Source organism: Nicotiana tomentosiformis, chromosome 4, assembly GCF_000390325.3.
Source record: "Nicotiana tomentosiformis chromosome 4, ASM39032v3, whole genome shotgun sequence".
Lineage (NCBI taxonomy): Eukaryota > Viridiplantae > Streptophyta > Magnoliopsida > Solanales > Solanaceae > Nicotiana > Nicotiana tomentosiformis.
In genome coordinates, this window is record NC_090815.1 from 17,611,072 (window position 1) to 17,636,488 (window position 25,417).

General features: G+C 39.6%; 1 protein-coding gene across 5 annotated transcripts; it reads right to left on the reverse strand.

Moving 5' to 3' along the window:
• Positions 1–664: 664 nt before the first annotated feature.
• Positions 665–4,784, reverse strand: LOC104120910 (protein-S-isoprenylcysteine O-methyltransferase A-like). 5 transcript variants are annotated; one of them, XR_011415285.1, is made up of 4 exons: positions 4,568–4,784; positions 1,738–3,315; positions 1,103–1,161; positions 665–1,024 (listed from the first exon to the last, which is right to left on the reverse strand). XR_011415285.1 is itself a non-coding variant. In XM_009632776.4 (3 exons), the coding sequence occupies exons 2-3, from the start codon at positions 3,395–3,397 to the stop codon at positions 2,610–2,612; spliced, it is 669 nt and encodes a 222-aa protein (XP_009631071.1). In that variant the 5' UTR covers positions 3,398–3,400; positions 4,568–4,755; the 3' UTR covers positions 2,041–2,609. The 5 variants fall into 5 exon arrangements, 4 of the variants coding, with proteins under 4 accessions (XP_009631071.1, XP_009631072.1, XP_009631074.1 ...); XM_009632776.4 differs by lacking the exons at positions 665–1,024; positions 1,103–1,161 and adding an exon at positions 3,316–3,400 and having other exon boundaries at positions 2,041–3,196; positions 4,568–4,755; XM_009632777.4 differs by lacking the exons at positions 665–1,024; positions 1,103–1,161; positions 4,568–4,784 and adding exons at positions 3,316–3,400; positions 3,980–4,286 and having other exon boundaries at positions 2,041–3,196.
• Positions 4,785–25,417: the final 20,633 nt, after the last annotated feature.

Consider the following 25,417-nt stretch of genomic DNA (forward strand, 5'->3'; position numbering starts at 1 on the left):
TAACCCAATTCTTGTCATCAAAGCACTTCACTAAATCTTTCTTCTTGACATTCTTTGCACCGCCAAAGTATGTATCCACAATCCTGTTAGGCTTCTTTGTGTTAAACTGAAAATCTTCAACGTCACTAACACAATTGAGACAAGTAACTACCGCAAACTCCCTGATTGAGAAGCATAATTTTGTACCATTCACATATATTGAAAATGAATCATCATGGCTTTCTTCCAGTTGCAGAACCATGAAGCACCTGAACAATTGATGTTGAACCTCATAGTGCTTCATATCGAGGAAACTTCCAAAACAAGTATTACAAAATAATTTGTACTGCTCTGGCGTAAGCTTCTCTTTGAGGTCGGAGAATATGTCTCAGTTAGTGTAGGAACTGATATGTGTTGATACAATAGGCGGGTGTTTAACAAAGAGTTTCATTTCTTGCATACAACAAAAATTTAAAAGATAAAATAAATGATTGAAAATATAGATGAATACATATATTTGGAATGCATAACTCATTCATGATTTACAAACATAATCTATTGATAATTACTACAAAAAATGAGAGATATGACAATGACTGTTGTTCTAAATACAGCAGAATACAGTTGGCTTGAGAAGGATGATGAGAACACTTAGTTGGAATACATCACTAAAGCTGGAACAATATACATTTAAATACAACAGTGAAAGTCACTGTAATAAGTATTAATCAATGTTGGCACTATTGAATACATATAAATATATCAAAATACAAAGAAGAGAAAAACAGTGTATATGGTAATAATCACTGTATGCAGACTAAAATACATATAAATACATCTATGGTTACCTTTTCGCTTAGTGTTTCCGAGCTGATTCCTGTATCGACCTCTTTTCCCTTAACCCCTGAATCGTCATCCATAAGTTTTTTTCTCTTTACCGCATCATGAAGTGTTGATTCTTTCGAAGATTTCTGAAATTAGGCTTGTTTCGATGTGTCATTGCGTATTTTCGTTCTCTTTTCCGCAACTGTATTTGCTGCTGAACCTGCAAATACATGTTCCGCTTGAGTGATTTGCAAATCGAAAGATGGCCCTTCGAAATTGAGTGCTTTGGTTGGTATACCTCGGGTAACCCTCTTGTAAGGAGTTGAATCAGCCATTGGAGAAGAAATTTCGAGTTTTCTGGTGAAAGCATAACAATGGTGATTATTTCTAAAAAAAAATAGTAAAGAGATACAGAAGAATACAAGTGCCAGCGAAAATCTAACAAGTTTAACACTTACCACAACTTTTTGGAGCAATCAATTTTGAAAATTGAGAGAGAAAATGGAGATAAATCAGTTGATAATGGTGGTTGTATTCGTAGGGAAGACACTGGGTTGGGAGAGAGAGAGTGGAGAGAGATCGTGGTTTTGCAAAGTTGTATACTATACGGTGTTATTGTGAGAAAAAGAATAGAAAGTAGGAGAGAAAAATATTACACAGCGTATTTAATGGCTTAACGGTAAGAAGTGACCATAAATACATAATTTGCTATAAAACCTAAAAGGTAGCTATAGAAAACAATTTTTTAAAAAGGTATTTATTTATAATAAATAATGTGTAAAGGTTTGGTAAAATTTCCAAAATAAAATAAACAACGCCTTTGTTCTAAAGTGACATGTTTTGGGCCTTCTTTTTAATAATAACTAAAGCAACAGATAAAAAGGTCCCTGGGCAGTATTTGACAGTCGATAAAACTTATATTTATGTACTTACTATTTTTCTCATAATTATATGTTTTTGGTGCATGTCCTTCCTTCCCTGAAACGAGCGTATAAATGTGTTGCAAACACCCGGTGCTATTCTTCCTGGCCAAACTTCTAAAGAAACAATAACTACAATTTTTTTAGTAGATTGAAGATTGAATATGGCCCATGTTTCTGAAAATCTACTAGTGTCGCATAAACTAACAATTAACCAAAACTCACTCAAAGATAGACCAACTGTTCCTCATAAAGCCAAACAAATCATTTGGGGTTTGGGGTGGGGCGTTAAAATATGGCCAAAGGAAGGCTTGAATAAAAGGCAACAGAAAGAAATCAACCATAATTGAGATGAGGTGAAATGGTCAAATCAAAGAAAATGTTACAAGACCTTTCTCCTTTAACAGTATGATAAAAAGCTGCAACCATCAGCCATGCCAAATACATAATATAGATAACTTACAGCTCCCCATAAGAACTAGCAAAGTTATCTCACGCGTTGGATCATAACTTCTCTATAAGCCTCCTGTCAATTATATCAAAGACCAAGAACAACATATTGAGTAAAGGTTAGGAACACCTAGCTACCTAACAATAACACGATACAATGAAAACATGATGATCCAAATAAGATAAAGCACTCCACAAAGGTTAACAGAAGCATCACTTCGAAAGTGGTATCAAAGAGGATTTCTCCGGCAAACTTCACATTATGAGAACCGTAAGAGTGTCTAAGAGAGTAAAATTCCTAGACTACACCCTAAGAAGCCGCAGTTGGTATTGAATTTAGAAGATTATCTGAGCACCGACGATCAGAAGAGGAAACCACAATAAACAAGGATGCTGGGCATATATATAGTGGCCTCAAGATGTTTTGTTGAATAATCACCTCACAAATGGAATACCAGAAGGAACTTTTCTCATATAATCCTCGTAGTCAGAACCAAAAAACTGCTTTAGGAAGAATTCCTCATAAGGTATCCTCCCCGAGAAGAATTTCCACACAACAACTGCAAATGCAATGGTTGATATTGGATTACAAAGCATTATTTGAGTACCGATAGACCAGATGAAGAAACCATTATAACCAGGGTGCCGGACATATCTATAGATCCCATGTGTAACCAACTGATGATTTTCTTCGTGATAAACCTTTATTAGATGAGTGAAGGCTACGCCTGCAGTCACAATTGCCAGCTTCCTTATGATTTCTCCAAGAACAACCAATGCAAGGCCGAAATTACTTATCCACCAATATTCCTTTAAGCCAGGAAAGAAATAGAGTTCAATAAGGTACTCTATCAAGGAGCAAACCATTGCCACTAGATAATGTTTGCTTATCAAAAGCGACTTAAGAGTTACGCTTGACTTCCCATGAATGAAAAGTGCCAGAATGTACTCGGAAACATGGAAGAATAATATTGAAATCAACATTTGCGATAATTGTCTGCATGCTGTATATCCAAAAAGTTCTACCATTTCACACCAATAAGTCAAACAAACTTCTCGTCGAAATACAAAGAATATTTCAATCTGAGTCACCAAAGGCTAGAATGCATGAAACCATATGTTGCAAATTTCAACTCCACACCTGAAAATATTGATGAGCTCTGTACAATTAGCACCACAAAATGAGCTTCAGAACCAATGAGAATATCCTTTAAGAATGACATTTCCTGCAAATTTATGTGCACACCATTAACGAACAAAGACATCAAAGGGGATAACAGAACTTAGATTCTATACGTGCATTATACATAAGCTCATTCTTGGGTTGTCTCCAATATCCGCTTACACAATCTACTACTCTACAGAGGCTTACATATCATAGTGATCCCTTAGCTCTCACAATTTCTCTTCAAACGCCATCAAGGGGATTTAGCTCTCGCTAATAATCAATCAATCAACATACCACGCCTCTAAACTAGTCAGGGCCCACTAAATGAATGATCCGTAACCATTCCGCTTCATTTGGGCGCATTTTCACTCTGGCAATAAATAACTAGTCTTTTAATGCTCTATTCGTTAATAATCATGAGAAATAACTAGTCATTATAGATTAACTATACGTTCTCTAACGAACTAATATCAACTAAAGGGCTGTATTGGAGACTAACTGAGATAAGGCAACTTAACAAAAAAGTTATACTAGAAATTAAAATTTATTGTTTGAATAATCAGAATGGCTCGAAAATTGAGTTTTATCATGAATCTCATAGGGGATGGCCTAGTGGTTGCGGCATGTGATTAACAACCTGCAGATCCCAAGTTCGATCTCAGCTGCAACACTAGACAAAACATGTACTTGTGTGCTCTGTGCTGGATAGCAACCCCACGGATTAGTCGAGGTTCACGCAAGTTGGTCCAAACACCATCGATATAAAAAAAAAGAAATAAAAGGTTAATTTCATAGTGATAATTGAAAACTCACAATCACACCTCGACTATTAAATACCGGATACCCGCTGCCTCCCACCAAAACAGGTATCGGTTGACGCTGCCCACCAAGACATGAGGGCAGATGGGAAAAAATCAGCTAGTGCTTTTTGCCTCTTTTCTTCCTCCCCCAACCCCCCACCCCACCCCCCTTTTTCTTTGAGAAAAAAGTTTCAGAAAATTGATTAGTAGGTACAAGATCATAAATTTGGAGCCATTATCACATATAGAAGCAAATAAACTTGCAAATTAACATGTAAAAATTAACAAATATAGGAAAAATCGGAGCTGAGCTTATAGAAGCAAAGTACATATAAATACTCTTAAGGAAAATATCTAATTCGTATTTTACCAACAATAATCATTTGTAAAAAAGAAAGTGGAGATTGAGGGGGGAAAGAACGAACCTACAAATCGGTTTCGCCGGAGAGAGAGATCGGAGTTTCTAATTCGGATGGCCCAAGAGGAAATACACCGGGGATTTGAAGTGGGCTCCTAATTTGGACTAGGTTGCGGGGGCAAGAGCACAGATAGCCGATTTTGGGACTCCTTTTAAGGTATAGCCAATGTTTTATAATTCTTTGCAAGTTTAGTCACTTTGAAAGCAATTTCCGACATATGCATCTGAAAGGGGAAAGTGAAAAGCGCAAAACAGTGTGGAGTGATATTTCTTTTTCTCGTAGATAGGTATAATCATGGAAATTAAGCGCTAATTTTGTTTTTCTTCTGTCTAATGAAATTTAATATTTGGAAATAGCAAGATTTATTTAAAGAAGAATAGGTTTTTCTATTCAATATACCAACAATAAGTCATGTGATGAAATGATAGAATATAAATATCGAATAGTTTCTAGATGTAAAAACACACATATAAAAACTTTATATTAATAGATAAAAAGGTATTATCACTGTTCTATTTTATATGAAATTATTATTTTTAGTAAATCTAAAAAAGAATAATAGATTTATATATTTGAAATTAATTTAATTTTAAATTTCTTATTTTGTCTTTCATGAGAATTTTTCATAGTCACAAATATTATGGCATGCTTAATACCATAAGTTCCAATAGTCTTAATGTATACGAGTAAAACCGGGCTATTGATACACCCCGGTCTTCGCCAAAATAAGTCAAGCTCGAGACATGATGATAGGGGACCGAAATCGAGACAAAAGTCTCATCGAGTCAGAATCCGGGGGTATGACGCCCGCCCTCGAGAATATCGGGGTCATGGTTCGGAATCGGTCTTAGCCTTGAACGACTTCAAAGAATATTATCAGGCAATCGAGCACGACCAATGGAAGGCCGTAATATCCGTGACCGGCCGGATATCACGTCGGGGATCTCGGCACGTATTGGTGAAGAACCGGCAATCAGTTAATCGGAGGATTTTTATACCTTTTATAGAGTTGTACCTAGAGTAGAATTCCCCTACTATATAAAGGAGGTCTGATAATTCATTAAACGCATTCTAACACGCATTCCAAAGCAATATATTTTTATTTTCTCTGTTATTAACTCTTTCTCTTATTCATCAGTGCTGACCATAGTGAGCCCAAATCGAGAGTAAATATTTCAATAAGGCTGGAACTATCCTCCTCGTGTGGTTTGAATATATTTTATCTTTGTTTGTTCAATTTGACCTTTTTTTTTCTTTTTTTTTTTTGCCTAAGGGCTAATATATAAATAAAATCCCAAAAATGGGTCCAATGCTTACAAGCTGTCCAAACCAAAAATCAAAATAGAAGTTGCATGAAACTACTAGCTATTTAAAAAGATAGAAAAGCTAAAATCTAATGAACGAACTATTACAACATGATAAGTTGAATGCTTCCTTCTCCTATTAGTGTATGTGAATCCAATTGTCATTGGCAAATACCAAGCAGCACCTATCAAGCTCTCACCAGGCGCCAGGGTATATTGTCCATAGTCTAAAATGAATTCCAAACATCTCCACCGCAGAGTTGAAGTCCGCATCGTCCTCCAAGTATCGCTACTATATGATCTCCATATGCAGTGGATTGATTTTGTTCAGGTATTAATCATGTGCCTATCGCTTTGTATCAAATTAATTCGTGTATCCTCAAAACCACTTATAAATTTAATTGTTATCCGATTTTGAGGGTAAACAATCTGGCACCCACCGTGTGGCTAAGGATAATAGTGGCAATTTGATATAAATTTTCATAACACACCCTACTTCACACTTGTTTTTTGAAGTGTCTTTGATTTCAGGTCTGCGTTGAGAATGCCGAACTCCCAATCTACCCCTCTAAACACGGATGCTGAGTCTAGCCACCATGGCGAGAATAACAATATAGCGCCTGATAACGGGGTGCCCCTTGCCGATCCCAACGGAATCTCGGTCACGGACCCGATCGACGCCAGCTCACATGTGGCCATCAACACGAATTTTCCTACCGATCCAGAGAATAGCGTCCGCGGGGGAGTCCGGTCAGTAGCCCAAAATGCTCGTGACGGTGAGGGAGATGGTATCAACTTATGGGTGATCTTCAAAATGCTGCAAGCTCAGCAGGCAGCGATAGCCCAGCTGCAAAACCAAAGTCGCGCTCCTAGTGGGGTCGAGCCCGGATCATCCCGGGAGAGCACTCGTAGAAATGAACTAGCCGCAAATAGGCCAAATGAAGCTGAACCCGGGACCAACCTCGAGATAATAAAGATGATCGAGGAATTGAAAAGGCGTGTGGAAACAAGAGAAAAGAAAACCGAAGCAATGACAAAAAGGTGGAAACCTATAATTCTAGGGTCGATCAGATCCCAGGAGCACCGCCTATATTAAAGGGCCTAGATTCCAAGAAGTTCGTTCAAAAACCTTTCCCTCCGAGCGCAGCTCCGAAGCAAATCCCTAAGAAGTTCTGTATGCCTGAAATTCCTAAGTACAACGGGACAACTGACCCAAATGAACATGTGACCTCATATACGTGTGCCATTTTGATGACGCTAAATTGTTCGTGATGACGTCAAATGTGACCTAAATACGTAAAATTGTTCCACGGCAATGGCACCGATTTTGATGACGTCCAAATTCACTACTAAAAAGTAAATGAACACTGTCGCATGTAATATAATTTACCCAACTATGAGCCGGGGTCGAATCCCACAGAGAACAATATGTAGGCGATTAGGAATGTAAGAGAATTATCACTTATTGTGCAATGCCAAACACTTAGAATTGATTTGAGAAAATATTTATATCTAAATGCGAAAATGTAAAGTAACCTAGAAAGCAAGTAAAATGATCAATGGCTACAAGCATGGATGCATCGAGAATTACACTCAAGTAACAATCCAATATATTTCACAATTTTATAAATATGAGCAAATTTATTATTTATTAGCCTCGGATAATAATTCTATATTAGCTTCTCTCGAAGACTAACAAGACTTCCTAATTGAATTATTCCTAAAATAATTAAGAGATTAAGCACACCTGAATATGGCTACAAGTAGTCCATTCCTATCCCTAGGTAGAATCTATAAAGTGATGGTTAATGCCTCAAGTTCTTGTTAATTAATCTTTCACATCCCCGAACTATTTTTTCCAAAATTAATCCGAAGTAAATGGATGAGTCCTAGGGTTAGTTAATCTCTTTGGAAACATTCAAGAATAAAAATAATTAATGAAACAATAACTCACTTCATAATAAATAAAAATCATTCAATACATAAGCACAACAAGGTATTTAATCCACACTTTAAATGTGAATATTCTCATAAACAAGATTCAAGTGTTGGAAAAAATACTACACACTTAAATATTCAATACAAAGCAAGGAAATGAAGAAATGAGCATAAATGAGTAAGAAGTTCTCACTAAAAGCTTCAAATCTTCAAGACCCAAGTGTGTGTGCAAGAACCCTACTCCAAAACTTATCTTCTCTAGTCTAAGAACTGAAAAATAAGCCAAAGATCTGCCAAAGATTAGCTAGGTCGTGTATTTGTGGGTTTGGAGTTGAGAAAATATGAAATGTCACTACTGCCCAGGTCTGAAGCCCGTTGACCGCACCTACGGAAGGATCCTTGCAGGTGCGGCTCCGCAAATACGGGCCTTCAATCGCAGATGCGCAAACTCAGTAGATTGCCTACTCCGCAGATGCGGACATTTTTGGCGCAAATGCGACTCCGCAGATACGGATACATCATCGCAGATGCGAGCCTATGTGGAATTCCCTTCTCCGAAGATACAGACCAAATAGTCACACCAGCGACTCCGCAGGTGCGGATTCTTGCCGCAGATGTGATCCCAGTGTAAGAAGCTTAACTCCGCAGATGCGGCCTTTCACCTCGCAGATGCGAGGTCGCATCTGCGGACAGTGTTCCGCAGATGCGGAATCACTGAAGGATTTTGCACTTTTGTACTCTTTTTGCTCAATTCCACTTCAATTAAATTCAACTCTCTACATGGCATCATTTACCTGAAAATCTAGCAATACACACCATAAACAACCTCATATTATAATTAAAGGACACAAAATTTAAATAAAAGAGACTAAAATAAGTGGTGAAATCACTACTCATCAACATCCCCAACTTAAAGTTTTTACTTGTCCTCAAGCAAATCAAAACTAACAATTCAATGAGGTTCTACCATTTAAAGTACAAGTGGCATTGTTATCATACACAAATCATATTCTCCAATTAAGCACCATACTTATGAATTTGGTTGGTACTAATAATTAGGCTTAAGCATGTGAATCTCAACAAAATAACTCCCTCATTTAAAATCAACGTTAATAAATGCAAAGGAGTTTCAAAATAATCAAGTGACAACAAAAAGTCTCGAGAAGTGACTTAAAAGCACTAGTCTACTACATATGCTCAATTTACTCATTTTGGGATACATCAATGTCACAAATCTATCCTAATTCATGTGCCCTCACAAGAAAGAAAGTCCAAAAATCACCATATTTACAATAACAATACTAGGGACAAATGCACAAAGATACTCACTCTCAACAAAAAATTTCAAGTGTTACAAAATATCATTATTTTAATTCGCCGCCTATTCAAGAACATTCAGTTGGAGATCCCAAAAGGACTTTTTAAGATTGTAATGTAGGTTTCGGGAAGGGTCGAATAAGCATTTGGGATACAAGTGACTACATCCTCCTTGAACACTACTCACATTTGTCTTTCTTTTTTTTGAACACTACTCACATTTGCACTTTGCTTCTTTTTAAACCACATCGCCCTTATTGGCATCTAGTTACCAACATGGAACCACCTTAAAATACCTCTCTAATTTTCTCAAGACTCCATATTTATATATATACATATTTTTCTCTTTTTCTTTTTTTTTATATATATAGCTATTTTCTTTTGGAGCTTGAGTAACTTCATATGAACAACTTTGAGGTATATGTTTCTACCCTCAATGTACAATCTTACCAATTTCTAACTTGACACCAACACCCCCAACTTAGGCTTCTAGCCTCATTCTCAATATTCAAGGAGGGACGGGTTCAAAAGAGGGAATTATTTCACAAAAGGGTAAAGGTTTGTAATGAGGTGGCCAAAGAAAAAGTTAAAGGCTCAAATGTGGGTAAACTAGTGATAATATTTATGCAATGGTAGGCTTGAAAGGTTAAAGAGGCTTTTTCAAAGATTACAAAGAATGCCTAAGGTCATCCCTCCAACCAAACATACTTAACATTAGCATTGAAAAACCAATCGGGCAAGTTCTAGATGATAGAAGTAAATAGAAGAATTATTTATAACCAAAACTAACACACATGGAACATGAACTAATCAAGACGGATCAATTTCACTTCTTGCTAAAAGAATTTAGAGCAATATCATGCCAACTAGTGGGCAAAGAGTCACCAAATGAGCCAAAAAGTTGTCACACAAATTATTCTTCCCCATGCAACTTACTTTTTCAATTTAAAACCAAAATGCGGAGGGGTATTCTTAATTTACACTTCACATACAAAAGATTAATTTTGTTAGTATCAAATAATCCAAAAGTCTCCACATAATAAAACAAGACTAATTCCCTTAAGAAAGTCGTCACGCCATCCGTCATAGGAAAAAGCCACCCGATTCAACAAATAAATATTCCGTGGGAAAGAACTATAGCATAAAGAAAACCCAAGGACATTTATTGAAAATGTATATTTAAGAAAGTCTCTTGTAAGAGCACATGATAATCAATAACAAAACAAGCCCGGCAAGGGCACACAATATCCATACCACATATAAACCCGGCAACGGGAAATATATAGCATCAATGTACGAATAAAGTATACTCTCTAAAGCCACCCCCCAACTAAAAACATTGCAGTGTCCTCACTTCATATTATTAAAATAAAATAAGAGTAGTTTGAGGGTCTCCCTGAGGTTTGCATCAGACTAGCAGACTGCGGGAAAAAGGCTAATCACTGCCGTTGAGAACTCTCGGCCTCATCATCCTCAGTGTCATCAACATCATCATCAGCAGCACTCGACATGAAAGTGTACTCCTCACTATCCTCAGCATCAACAACAAGTATCTTCATGTCCGGCTGCCCCCATTTGAAGATGGCTTTGATGCCTCTCCACATTTTGATCATAAACTTACCCTTCTTCTTCTTGCTCGCTTTCTCCTTTTCAAAGTCTGACTGAAGATCTACATGTGCCTTGGCCAAGTTGTCATAGGCGGCCTCAAGTCTGCCAACAGATGCTGTTATCTTCTCCTGAGCCTCTGCCTGCTTTTTCTGTGCATCTAAATAGGTCTTCATGTCATCCCTGGTGAAGTACTCAGGCATAGGCTGGGAGTGTGAGGGTTCACTAGGGAGCTGTGACACTAAGTCATGAACGACGCCAAGCTGCGAGTTCAATATCCCAAATAGTCCCTCAGGCACTGCTGCCTGTGAGGATGACTCTGATCCGCCAACAGTGGTGACTTTTCTCTTCTTGCTCTTGACTGTACTACCCTCACCCGTTACTCTCAATGGATGAAAGGATTTTTCGGCCAGCAACCAATGATCGGTGCTGCGCACCTTAACCTTTGCCCGCCTACACAACTCTATGATCAGTGAAGGAAACATCAACCCTGGGCTGTCGTCATGCAAGCATTCTCTCAGCTCCCGTAGGATATAATGGCCGACATTCACAGGAATGTCGTCAAGAAGGCATGCAATGATCAGGGCTCTAGTGTATGATACATCAGAAACATTTCCACAAGGTGATACCCTGTTGCATAGGATGTAGAGCCATATTTTAGCTTCAGCTGTGAAGTCAATCGACTTCAAACCCCTTCTTTTGTTGGCCCATTTTGCTCTCATGCTTGCGGGATAGAGTTTAGATACAAGCCATTCTTTGTTGTTGCAATGATCTTTTTCTAGCACTGGCTCGAGTGGATGGTCAGGAATCCTGAGTATGTCATTAATCTGCTCAGTTCCAAACCTCAATGTCTTACCCCTTATGGTTACTTGTGGGTCGGCGAAGTTTGTAAACTTAAGATTCGCGTAAAACTCACGAACCCACTCCTCATTGGCTTTGCACGGGGTGGGCATTAAGCATGACCAACCGGAGGCTTGAAGATGGCCATAGAATTCTGGGAGTAGTTCGGCCAATTTCTCCTCGAAAATCCCCTTTTCAAGCACTATCTTCTTGGTGAGGAGGTTGTCATAATACTGGCATTGACAATCAGCCGACATGAAACGTGACTGGTCAAATTGTTCTTCCACAGCTTCCTCCTCAATTTCATGACTAAGCGAGGCATTTTCTTTCATGTTCGGGTCCATTTTAGCTCAAAGTACCTTCAAAAAATCAAAACAACGTTAGTCGGGCAATAAAATCATGTTAGGAAACTTTAAAAAAAGCAATTAGGCCAAAGAATCAAGTCGAATGGGCCCGGGAAGCTCCAGATGCAAAGCCACTGAAATTTGGAATTCTGCCAGTTTTCGCACATGTGGAAAAGCCATCGCAGGTGCGGTCCCGCTTCTGCGGTTTTGCCCATTTCCTCAGAGTTCGCACCTGCGGAATAGTCTACGCAGGTGCGAGGCCGCATCTGCGGGATTTCATTCGCTTCTGCGATGTTCATCAGTGGGTTCAAAAGCCCCAGAATTTTTGACTCTTTTACTTCTCAAATAAGAGTTTTAGCACATAATTTATACTCAAGACTTCTAAATTAGTGCACTACATGAACCTACGACTCTATTAAACTTGATTTTGTGGTACTTAGCAAACGATTTTCCTTTGGACAATTTGTCGAACACCTTGCAAGCAGTGAGAATTTATGCTAATTCACACAATAATTGGGTACTCAGATTTCCCCCGACATTAATGTTCAACACAACAACACACATTACATACTCTCAACCAATATCCCTCACTTTCAAAACTAAAATTGATAACAAAAAGAATATAGGGAAAAACAGTGGAGATGGAGAAGAAGAAAAAGAAAAGAGAAGTATAAGAGAGGAGTAGATGAGAGACATGGTACCTGTGTGGTCTTGTGCTTGAGAACTCAAGTGTGAGAAGTGATGAAGAGCAGTAGCGTGAGAGAGATAAGAGGAGTTTGAGTTTGGGGGAAAACGTTTAGAGTGTACCTGATGAAATGAGAGTTTATTTCATTAAACCAACCCGATATCCGCACATGCGACTCCAGAAGCGCTTCTGTGAAGCCGCTTCTGCGAGCTAGACGTCGCACCTGCGAATTGTTGCGCATCTGCGCCTGAATTCTCCGCTTCTGCGGAAGCGCACCTGCGTGCCTTGTCTGCAAGTGTGGTTACAACAGGACTCAGCAGGCCAATTCTGGGCAGCTACTGCTTTGGTTTGTTCCAACACCCCAAACTTCTTAATTCAACTCCAAAAAATCTGAAACTTTGCAGATTATTCAAAAATAACATAATAAACTATTCTAAAAATGAAAATTTAAGAAACGACTAAGAATTTTGAAAACAATGGGTTGCCTCCCACCAAGCGCCACCTTTAATGTCGTGGCACGACGCGGATCAACTTTACCACTTTTCTCGTCACTTGGACGATATGAATTAGGCACCTAACTTGGAATCAAGCTTGTGATCACGAGCAACATGGGGTGGTAAGTAAATGATCAAGCCAAACTTTAATTTCTTCATTTTGCATTTCTTGGCTTTCATGTGAGGAATGTCATTTTGCCTTTTTGAATATACAAATTGCAAAATGTATGGCTCTTGCTTTTCTTCTTTGCACTTCCATATGGATTCGCACGGCTCAATTCCCATATCACCATGAAATTTCAAGGTTGAAAAATGCTTGGAATACAACCTCAAGCCTTCAAATTGCAAATCTTCCCAAATTTTGACATTCTCTTTTTCCCCCGAACTAGAGTCAACTTCAACCATATTGTCACTTACACCGATTGACTCTAATTTCATATTTTTCTTGGCATCATTAACACCCATGGAGTCGGTTGGCAGATGTTTAATACTTGATTCCTCAAAATAAAGCTCACTTTCTTCCTCAATGTCGGACTCTTCTTGATCTCTTTCCACACTCTCAAGTTGGTGGGCATAGTGAGTCTCAACTAATATTTTCATTTGATTTTTCAAGGTGCGGATATCATCATCATTTTGAGTTAGTGCTTGTTTTAAGTCATCGAGTGCCAAGCTTTGCTTTTCATCATTTTCAAGAATAGCCTTCGACATGAGCATCATCCTCTCATTTTGAGCATTTGAGAGTTCTTCTTGGTTTTGATCAAGTGCCAAAGAAGGATTTTCGTCTTCAACCTCTAAGTAAGGTTCTTGGCTATCATTCACTTTCGAGGCTTTTTGGACCTCTAAAGCTTCAAGCATTTCTCCCATTTGTAAGTTCAACCTTTCAAGCACTAAATCATTTTGGAAACTATTTTCCAAAAGCTCCTCCAAGATATTTTGCTCTTTGTTTCCTCCTTCAAGTAGGCATTCTAACATGAGCTTGAACTCTCCATTTTGACCATGCTCAATTTCTTCCACTTCCATATCCCTATGATTTTCATCACAAAAAGTAGAATCATCATAGCGGGGGCTTGGGGAAGGGAGGGACAAATAAGCACAATTATCCCAATGACCATGTTGCCTACCACACTTATCGCAAATACTCCACTCATGAGTTTGAGATTGTGCGCACAATCCGCCCCCAGGAGAATTTAGACAATTTTGCCACGATTGTGGTCCTCCACAATAAGGACAAGGGTCATCAAAGTATAAACAATTACCATCCGACCAATTTTCATTATATGATGCCATTTTTCAAAAACTAAGAAAATAAACAAGACAAATAAATAAGAAGAATAAACAAAGATAAGAAAATAATTACAAAGTATTTACAAGTTTGGACCAAAGCACTTACGCTTATTTCTCAAACAACCTAAATACGCCAAATTGTTCCCCGGCAACGACGCTAATTTTGATGACGTCCAAATCCACTACTAAAAAGTAAATGGACACGGTCGCATGCAATATAATTTACCCAACTATAAGTCGGGGTCGAATCCCACAGAGAACAATATGTAGGCGGTTAGGAATGTAAGAGAATTATCACTTATTGTGCAATGCCAAACACTTAGAATTGATTTGAGAAAGTTATATATCTAAATGCGAAAATGTAAACTAACCTAGAAAGCAAGTAAAATGATCAATGGCTACAAGCATGGATGCATCGAGAATTACACTCAACTAACGATCCAATATATTTCACAATTTTATAAATATGAGCAAATCTATTATTTAATAGCCTCGGATAATAATTCTATATTAGCTTCTTTCGAAGACTAACAAGACTTCCTAATTGAATTATCCCTAAAATAATTAAGAGATTAAGCACACCCGAATATGGATACAAGTAGTTCATTCCTATCCCTAGGTAGAATCTATAAAATGAGGGTTAACGCCTTAAGTTCTTGTTAATTAATCTTTCCCAACCCCGAACTATTTTTTCCAAAATTAATCCGAAGTAAATGGGTGAGTCCTAGGGTTAGTTAATCCCTTTGGAAACATTCAAGAACAAGAATAATTAATGAAACAATAACTCACTTCATAATAAATAAAAATCATTCAATACATAAGCACAACAAGGTATTTAATCCACACTTTAAATATGAATATTCTCATAAACAAGATTCAAGTGTTGGAAAAAATACTACACACTTAAATATTCAATACAAAGCAAGAAAATGAAGAAATGAGTATAAATGAGTAAGAAATTCTCAACGAAAAGTTTCAAATCTTCAAGACCCAAGTGTGTGTGCAAGAATCCTAGCTCCAAAACTTGTCTTCTCTAGTCTAAGAACTGAAAAATAAGCCAAAGATCTGCCAAAGATTAGCTAGGTCGTGTATTTGTAGGTTTGGAGTTGAGAAAATGTGAAATGTCATTACTGCCAAGGTCTGAAGCCCGTTGACTGCCAAGGTCTGAAGCCTTCACCCAAGGACTCAATACTCAAAGCTCGTTGGCTTCGCAGCAGTTGAAGCAAAATCTGATTGAATATCCAGCCGTAACATGGGCCGATGATGCATAACCGATATCAGTAAAAAATTAGAGTCGAAGATGATCTTTTTGGGGCCCCTTTCAGGTCTGTTTATCCTGTCTGAGCTAGTGACAGACCCAAAAGAGACATTGATCGTGAACCAAGGTCAACTAGGGATCGATATCTTCCGTATAACGGTGATCGTAGAGGTAACAGGTCTAGATGAAACCCTGTGAGAAATGAAAGGAGAAGCGATCGAAGTCAAAATAACCGGGGACTAATGAGCAAAAACAGTTTTGACAGGCCCATTGGGCCTAAGGAAGCACCAAGGTTATCGGAGTACAACTTCAACGTCGATGCGCCTGCTATCGTATCCGTCATCAGACGCATCATAGACACCAAGTGGCCTAAACCTTTACAGTACGATCCAGCCCAAAGGGATCCCAACTTAATATGCAAGTATCATGGCACACACAACCACAGAACAGAGGATTGCCGACAATTAAGGGATGAGGTTAGCCCGATTATTCAACAACGGACATCTCCGGGAGTTCCTGAGATTCTAATAAACAGACCAAGCATGAGGAACCTCAACACGTCATTAACATGATCATAGGTGGGGTCGATGTCCCTAGGGGCCAATGTTGAAGCGTACCAAAGTATCCATCACGAGAGAAAAATGGATGCGAGATTACATATTAGAAGGGACATTATCTTTCATCGACGAGGACGCTGAAGGCATCGTACATCCCCACAACGATGCACTGATAATATCTGTACTCATAAATAAATATCGATTTAAGCGTGTGTTGATTGATCTAGGTATCTCGGCCAATATCATTAGATCGAGGGTCGTGGAACAACTGGGTTTGCAAGACCAAATTGTGCCTACAGTCAGGGTTCTAAACGGATTCAACATGGCGAGTGAGACTACTAAAGAGGAGATAATATTACCGGTGAACATCGCCGGGACCATTCAGGAAACAAAATTTTGTGTGATCGAAGGGGACATGAGGTATAATGCTTTGTTCGGGAGACCGTGCATTCATAACATGAGGGCAGTGCCCTCGACGCTGCACCAGGTATTGAAGTTCCCGACGCCGGGAGGGATAAAAACAATTTATGGAGAACAACCGACCGTAAAGGAGATATTAGCGGTCGACGAAGTGGTCCCGATATCTTCAGTTTTTACACCAAAGTATCTGGGTTCGGTCATCAAGGGAGAAACCAAATAGAAACTACTGACACCGGCCTCGCCCCAACCGAAAAAGCAAGACACGGGTGAGGATGACGACTACGGAGTTCCTAGGTCTTTCATAGCCCCCGACGATTTTGACGCTACCAAATTGACAATCGAGGAACTGGAGCAAGTCGTACTGATCGAGCACTTGCCTGATCGAAAGGTATACCTGGGCACGAGGTTGAGTCCCGAGCTTAAGAAAAAACTCATTCAATTCCTTATAGCTAACATAGATTATTTCGCTTGGTCCCACCTTAATATGACAGGGATCCAGCAGTTAATAACCACTCACAAGCTGAGCCTGGACCCGAAGTTCCACCGGGTCAAGCAGAAAAAAGAGGCCTTAGTCCGAAATAAAGAATGCATTCATCAAGGACGAGGTATTTAAACTCCTTAAAATAGGGTCTATGTGGGAGGTTAAATACCCGGACTAGTTAGCAAATGTAGTAGTAGTCCCTAAAAAGGGAAACAAGTTTAAAAATGTATGTAGACTATATAGACTTGAATAAGGCATGTCCAAAGGACTCTTTCCCTTCGCCTAACATCGATCGCATGATCGATGCAACGACCGGCCACGAGATTCTCAGTTTTCTTGACGCTTATTCTGGGTACAACCAAATTCGGATGAACCCAAGCGATCAGGAAAAAACTTCCTTCATCACTAAGTACAGAACCTACTGCTATAACGTGATACCCTTCAAACTAAAAAACGCCGGTGCCACTTACCAACACCTAGTAAATCCGATGTTCGAAGAAAAAATAGGAAAATCAATGGAGGTTTACATTGACGATATATTGGTCAAGTCCCTGCGAGCAGAGGACCATTTGAAACATTTGCAGGAAACCTTCAGCATATTGAAGAAATACAATATGAAGCTGAACCCGGAGATATGTGCATTCGTAGTCGGGTCCGGGAAATTCATCGGATTCATGGTGTCCAACTGTGGAATCGAGATTAATCCCAATAAGATTGAGGCCATCGAAGATATTACTGTTATGGACAATGTCAAGGCCATTCAAAGTTTAACAAGACGCATAGCTACCTTGGGGCGATTCATCTCGAGGTCCTCCGACAAGAGCCACCGGTTCTTCTCACTGTTGAAGAAAAAGAATAACTTCTCATGGACCCAGAGTGCCAACGGGCCTTGGAGGAACTCAACGAGCCCACCTCAGCTTCATACTCCAAAGACAGACAAAAAATTATACCTGTACCTAGCAGTATCCGAGGTAGAGGTAAGTGGGGTCCTGGTCCGAGAAGAGGAAGGTACGCAATTTCCAATCTTTTATGTTTGCAGGACTCTAGGCGAGGCAGAAAATAGATACCCTCACGTAGAAAAATTGGCGCTCGCTTTGCTAAGCGCCTCTAGGAAGCTGAAACCGTACTTTCAATGTCACCCAATATGTGTTGTGACTACTTACCCGTTGAGGAATGTAATGCATAAACCCGAGCTCTCGGGACGATTGGACAAATGGTCCATGGAAATCAGCAGGTATGATATTGGATATCGACCTCGGATCGCCATTAAATATCAAATTTTGGCCGACTTTACGCCGACCCTAATACCCGAGGTCGAAAGAGAGTTGTTGTTGAACTCGGGGACTTCTTCGTGAATCTGGACCCTCTTTACGGGCTATTCCTCGAATGCAAAAGGGTTCAGACTTAGCATCATATTGAAGCCACCAACAGGTAATGTAGTTAAACAATCTATTAGGACTGTAAAGTTGACTAACAATGAGCCGAATATGGGGCCATGATTGCAAGTCTCGAACTGGCCAAAAGCTTTGGGGCAGAGGTGATCGAAGCTAAGTACGACTCCCCCCTTGTGGTGAACCAAGTTAATGGGACGTTCGAAGTCAGAGAGGAACAAATGCAAAGATACCTTGATAAGCTGCAGGTAACGTTACATCGGTTCAAGGAGTGAACTCTACAACATGTACCTTGGGATCAAAATAGTGAGGTCGTTGCCCTTGCTAACTTGGGGTCATCGGTCGATGATGATGAGTTCAACTCGGTCGTACAACTCATGAGATCGGTATTGGAAGAAGGTAACGCCGAGATAAACGCAACAAGCCTAACTTGGGACTGGAGAAACAAATATATAGAGTATTTGAAGACCGGAAAACTGGCCTCAGATCCTAAAAAATTGAGTGCTTTGCGTACGAAGGCGGCCCAGTTTAGCTTGTCCGAAGACGGTACCCTATTCAGAAAAACATTCGTTGGCCCACTCGCAGTATGTCTATGACCAGGAGATACCGAATATGTTCTAAGGGAAGTCCGCGAAGGCACCTATGAAAATCATTCGGGCACCGAATCATTAGTTCGAAAAATAATCAGAGCCGACTACTACTGGATACATGAAAAAGGACGCAAAGGAGTTCATACCAAAATGCGACAGGTGTCAAAGGCATGCTCCGATGATTCATCAGTCCGGGGAGCTGCTACATTCTGTCTTATCACCCTGACTGTTCATGAAATGGGAGATGGACATCGTCAGCCCCCTTGCATGGGAATCCGTTAAGGCTCAATTTATATTATCCATGACAGACTATTTTTCTAAGTGGGTGGAAGCCTAGGTGTATGGGAAAGTAAGGAAAATGGAAGTCATTGATTTTATCTGGGACCACATAATATGCTAATTCAGAATGCCGGCCGAGATCGTGTGCGACAATGGAAAACAGTTCATCGGCAGCAAAGTAAGCAAGTTTTTCGAAGACTATAAGATCAAAAGGATCCTATAAGCACCCTACCACCCTAGTGGGAATGGGCAAGCGGAGTCCACCAATAAAACCATACTCCAAAACCTCAAAAAGATATTGACAGACGCCAAAGGAAAATGGAAAGAAATCTTGCCTGAAGTCCTATGGGCATACCCTACGACCTCAAAGTCCAGTACCGGGGCCACCCCGTTCTCGTTGGTTTACGGCGCTAAAGCTCTAATACAGGTCAAAGTAGGAGAACCGAGTCTTAGGTTCCGATGTGCGACCGAAGAGTCAAACGACGAGGGCATGAGTACGGGCCTGGAACTGCTAGATGAAAGGCGCGAGGCTGCCCTCGTCCGGATGGCCGCCCAAAAGCAATGAACTGAAAGGTACTGCAATCGAAGAGCCAACCTTCGACACTTCTGTATCGGGGATTTAGTATTAAGGAAGGTGACGCTGAGAACCCGAAACCCGAACGAGGGGAAGCTGGGGCCAAATTAGGAAGGCCCATATCGAATTATCGAGATCATCGGCTAAGGATCATACAAACTCGAAGCAATGAACGGTGAGCGAATACCGAACAACTGGAACATGGCCCACTTAAAATGATACTACCGTTGAGGTACGACGCCATTCATTTATTTTCTTTACATATTAGACTAACACTTGCAGGTAACGATCAAAGGACGATATGACTATTAGGCCTGAAAGCACGCGTTGCACTCTTTTTTCCTTAGACCAGTTTTGTCCCAAATGGGTATTATGGCAAGGTTTTTAATGAGGCAAAAGTGGATCCTGCTAACCTAGTATCGAAGACCAGAGTTAAGGACCACATCAACAGTATCCGAGGCCTCTCTATGTTTGGCCTCCGATACTGGGAGCCATCACCCTCGGATAATGATTTTGTCAAGGAGAGAAACTTTATGCTCGAACTACCTAGGCTCGGTGGATAGGATTTATTGTAAGGGCCAAACAGTCAATTGAACCGTGCCCATGTAGATGCCCAAGCTCTGATACGAAGCATGTACACATTTGTAACCTTGTATATTACGTATAGAAATGAAAGAAAGTTTCTCCTTACGAATAAATATTTTGTCCCTTAAAAATTTCTACATTCGGTCCCCTAAAGATATCGAGCCCAAGGGCCACCTCTGTCCAGATCCAAGAGATCACTCTTACTCGGGGACTTTCATCTAAGGCAGGCTCGGGCGACCCGAGGTATAGAAGCTCGGAGGCACAAAGCTTATTAGGCAGTGCCCGAACATTAAAGGCTACGACCATCCACATTCGGAACTACCACCCTAGTGGGAATGGGCAAGCAGAGTCCACCTATAAAACTATACTCCAAAACCTCAAAAAGATATTGATAGACGCCAAAGAAAAATGGAAAGAAATCTTGCCTGAAGTCCTTTGGGCATACCCTACGACCTCAAAGTCCAGTACCGGGGCCACCCCGTTCTCGTTGGTTTACGGTGCCAAAGCTATAATACAGGTCAAAGTAGGAGATCCGAGTCTTAGGTTCCGATGTGCGACCGAAGAGTCAAACGACGAGGGCATGAGTACGGGCCTGGAACTGCTAGATGAAAGGCGCGAGGCTGCCCTCGTCCGGATGGCCGCCCAAAAGCAATGAATTGAAAGGTACTACAATCGAAGAGCCAACCTTCGACACTTATGTATCGGGGATTTAGTATTAAGGAAGGTGATGCTGAGAACCCGAAACCCGAACGAGGGGAAGCTGGGGCCAAATTAGGAAGGCCCATATCGAATTATCGAGATCATCGGCTAAGGTCATACAAACTTGAAGCAATGAACGGTGAGCGAATACCGAACAACTGGAATATGGCCCACTTAAAACGATACTACCGTTGAGGTACGACGCCATTCATTTATTTTCTTTACATATTAGACTAACACTTGCAGATAACGATCAAAGGACGATATGACTATTAGGCCTGAAAGCACGCGTTGCACTCTTTTTTCCTTAGACCAGTTTTGTCCCAAATGGGTATTATGGCAAGGTTTTTAATAAGGCAAAAGTGGATCCTGCTAACCTAGTATCGAAGACCGGAGTTAAGGACCACATCAGCAGTATCCGAGGCCTCTCTATGTTTGGCCTCCGATACTAGGAGCCATCACCCTCGGATAATGATTTTGTCAAGGAGAGAAACTTTATGCTCGAACTACCTAGGCTCGGTGGATAGGATTTATTGTAAGGGCCAAACAGTCAATTGAACCGTGCCCATGTAGACGCCCAAGCTCTGACACGAAGCGTGTAAACATTTGTAACCTTGTATATTACGTATAGAAATGAAAGAAAGTTTCTCCTTACGAATAAATATTTTGTCCCTTAAAAATTTCTACATTCGGTCCGCTAAAGATATCGAGCCCAAGGGCCACCTCTGTCCAGATCCAAGAGATCACCCTCACTCGGGGACTTTCATCTAAGGCAGGCTCGGGCGACCCGGGGTATAGAAGCCCAGAGGCACAAAGCTTATTAGGTAGTGCCCGAATATTAAAGGCTACGACCATCCACATTCAGAACTACCACCCTAGTGGGAATGGGCAAGCAAAGTCCACCAATAAAACCATACTCCAAAACCTCAAAAAGATATTGACAGACGCCAAAGGAAAATGGAAAGAAATCTTGCCTGAAGTCCTATGGGCATACCCTACGACCTCAAAGTCCAGTACCGGGGCCACCCCGTTCTCGTTGGTTTACGGCGCCAAAGCTATAATACAGGTCAAAGTAGGAGAACCGAGTCTTAGGTTCCGATGTGCGACCGAAGAGTCAAACGACGAGGGCATGAGTACGGGCCTGGAAATTCTAGATGAAAGGCGCGAGGCTGCCCTCGTCCGGATGGCCGCCCAAAAGCAATGAATTGAAAGGTACTGCAATCGAAGAGCTAACCTTCGACACTTCTGTATCGGGGATTTAGTATTAAGGAAGGTGACGCTGAGAACCCGAAACCCGAACGAGGGGAAGCTGGGGCCAAATTAGGAAGGCCCATATCGAATTATCGAGATTATCGGCTAAGGATCATACAAACTCGAAGCAATGAACGGTGAGCGAATACCGAACAACTGGAACATGGCCCACTTAAAACGATACTATCGTTGAGGTACGGCGCCATTCATTTATTTTCTTTACATATTAGACTAACACTTGCAGGTAACGATCAAAGGACGATATGACTATTAGGCCTGAAAGTACGCGTTGCACTCTTTTTTCCTTAGACCAGTTTTGTCCCAAATGGGTATTATGGCAAGGTTTTTAATGAGGCAAAAGTGGATCCTGCTAACCTAGTATCGAAGACCAGAGTTAAGGACCACATCAGCAGTATCCGAGGCCTCTCTATGTTTGGCCTCCGATACTGGGAGCCATCACCCTCGGATAATGATTTTGTCAAGGAGAGAAACTTTATGCTCGAACTACCTAGGCTCGGTGGATAGGATTTATTGTAAGGGCCAAACAGTTAATTGAACCGTGCCAGGGGTGGGTGGGGAAGGTGATGTCAAGGGTGGGCGAAGAGGATCGCGGGGTGGGGCAGGGTGGATAAGTGTGGCGGGGTGGATTAGTGGGTGGGGAGGTAAGGGTTGAAGTAGAGTGTCGAAAAATATTTTTCATCTTGGTAGAGAAGTCATTTAATTTTTCTTAAATTGAAAAAAAATGAGTCCATAACTAAAATATTTTCACAAACATTTAAGCCAATGGAACATGAAAGATTAGATAAAATATTTTCCTCCGTGTCAAATACACTCTCAGTCAGCTACTATTTTTTACTTCCCCTTCTGAAGCTACAGGTCAATGATGACGTGACTAACTTGCAGAAGACTTCTTTGTTTCACTCCTTAATTTAACTCGTATTACTTACAACCTTTTTCTCATTGCAATTTGCATATTATGATCACTACATACTTGTGAAGCTGAATTCATCAATATCCAACATACATTACTACTGTTATTATCCTCTTAGTTTCTCAGCCCCAAATTCTTATAACAATTGTTTGTAATGATGAGAATGCCAATTGATGGCTCTCATTTTTATATGTTCAATTGCTTTCTTGTTGAGTTTCAACCTCATTGTTGCTACACCAAATCATTTATAGACCTACATTATCCATGTAAGTTTGCCTGTTGCCGAACTAATTATTGATTCATTTGATCCAGTAAACTACCATCAATTATTTTTTACAAAATGTATTCTTAATTATGTGGATCGGAGCCGTCGCGCATTAATCACTCCTACCACCACATAGCTACGAGCTTTGTAGCCAGATTGTCATATGAGTAAGTGAAAGAAATGGTGAAGAAGGATTGTTATATCTCAGCAAGGCTACAAAAACTTTTGGCCTTGCATACAACACATACTACTAATTTCATGGGATTGTATCAGAATATGTGATTTTAGCAAGAATCTAGCTATGGGAAGGGTATGATTATTAGAGTTCTAGACACTGGGATTAGACCAGGACATATGTCTTTTCGGCAAGGATAATAATATGCCACTTCTCTAAGCAAATGGAAAGAAAAATGCTAGTTCACAAGAAATTTTCACTCTTTTTACTTTAATTTTTATTTTATACCTTAAAAAATATTTTAAAAATATGTATGCTTTTATAAATTCATTATTCTTTACAAACAATTATTAATAATTGACGCGGGATGCACGCATATTGCACAACTAGTTTCTAAAATAAGCATGCTGATAAAAATAAGTATTTTTTTAAAGTATGTAATAATTAAAAAAAAAGATGTACATGCTATACACGTACCTTTAGACCAACTATTATTAACTTCTACTTTTTCTACGTCAAGTGTCGATTTTTTTCTCTTATTTATTCGTTCAAATCCATTAAACTGAATTTAGTACTATCATTAAGCATGTATGATCATAACTAAAATAATGTAAATAAAATACCTCACCCTAACGATGCTTTTGGATGAAAAAAATGCACATGACTTGCACGTGACTTCTTTGCTAATCTCGTTGAGGACTAAAATCTTATAATTATTTGATGAACAAAACTCATCAATTGACATTTAACATTATAATATGCACACAAATTCTCTTAACTAGTTCATTGTACTTCAATTGAATTGAATTGGATGGGTGACTCACATGACACGATGGACTCTTGTTTAGATTAAAAATCGACTCTTGTTTATTGTGATTATCTAAACATTATAGAAAATATTGCAGCTTAAGGCTGATCACTTGTGCAATCTCATTAATTCAAATCTTGACTTTATTATTCAAAAGTAGAAACAATCCATATTTTCTACACAAAAAAATGTATAGTTGTTAATTACTTTGGTTCCCTTTGTTATCCGAAAGGTTAAAGCAAAATTGACTACCATGTGTGCAACACTAGATTGGATTGGATTGGTAACTCACTTGATAAGACACCCTTGTTTTAGTCTAAAAGAGACAGTTAAAAGAAAATTAATTTATCCATTGTTGATCAACTGAAAAGCAAGTACAACGGGATTCTTCTTAATTTTGGATATGAATCACCACTTAAAGAAGAATAAAATGTGCATATATAGTGGTCGAAAACATTAACCTTTGCAATTCAAGCAACTTGAAAAGAAAAGAAAGGAGCCATATATCTAACTGGACCAAAACGTTAATTTAAAATTCTTTCGCTCGTATTAGCATACTCAGACTTTGTATTTCATGCAAAAAAATAAAAATAAAAAACTTCCTTTACGTTTCTTTTCATTAGCACATTTTTGTCTAAACTAATATGTAAATCCACATTCCCCAAATAAGATGAGTTGAGAGGTAATGTCAACTGCACAAGTCCTCTTGTTTTGTATCCTAGCTTCTTTATATTTATAAAATTAAATTATCTCTGGGTTCTCTTTTTGAGAAAAAAAATAC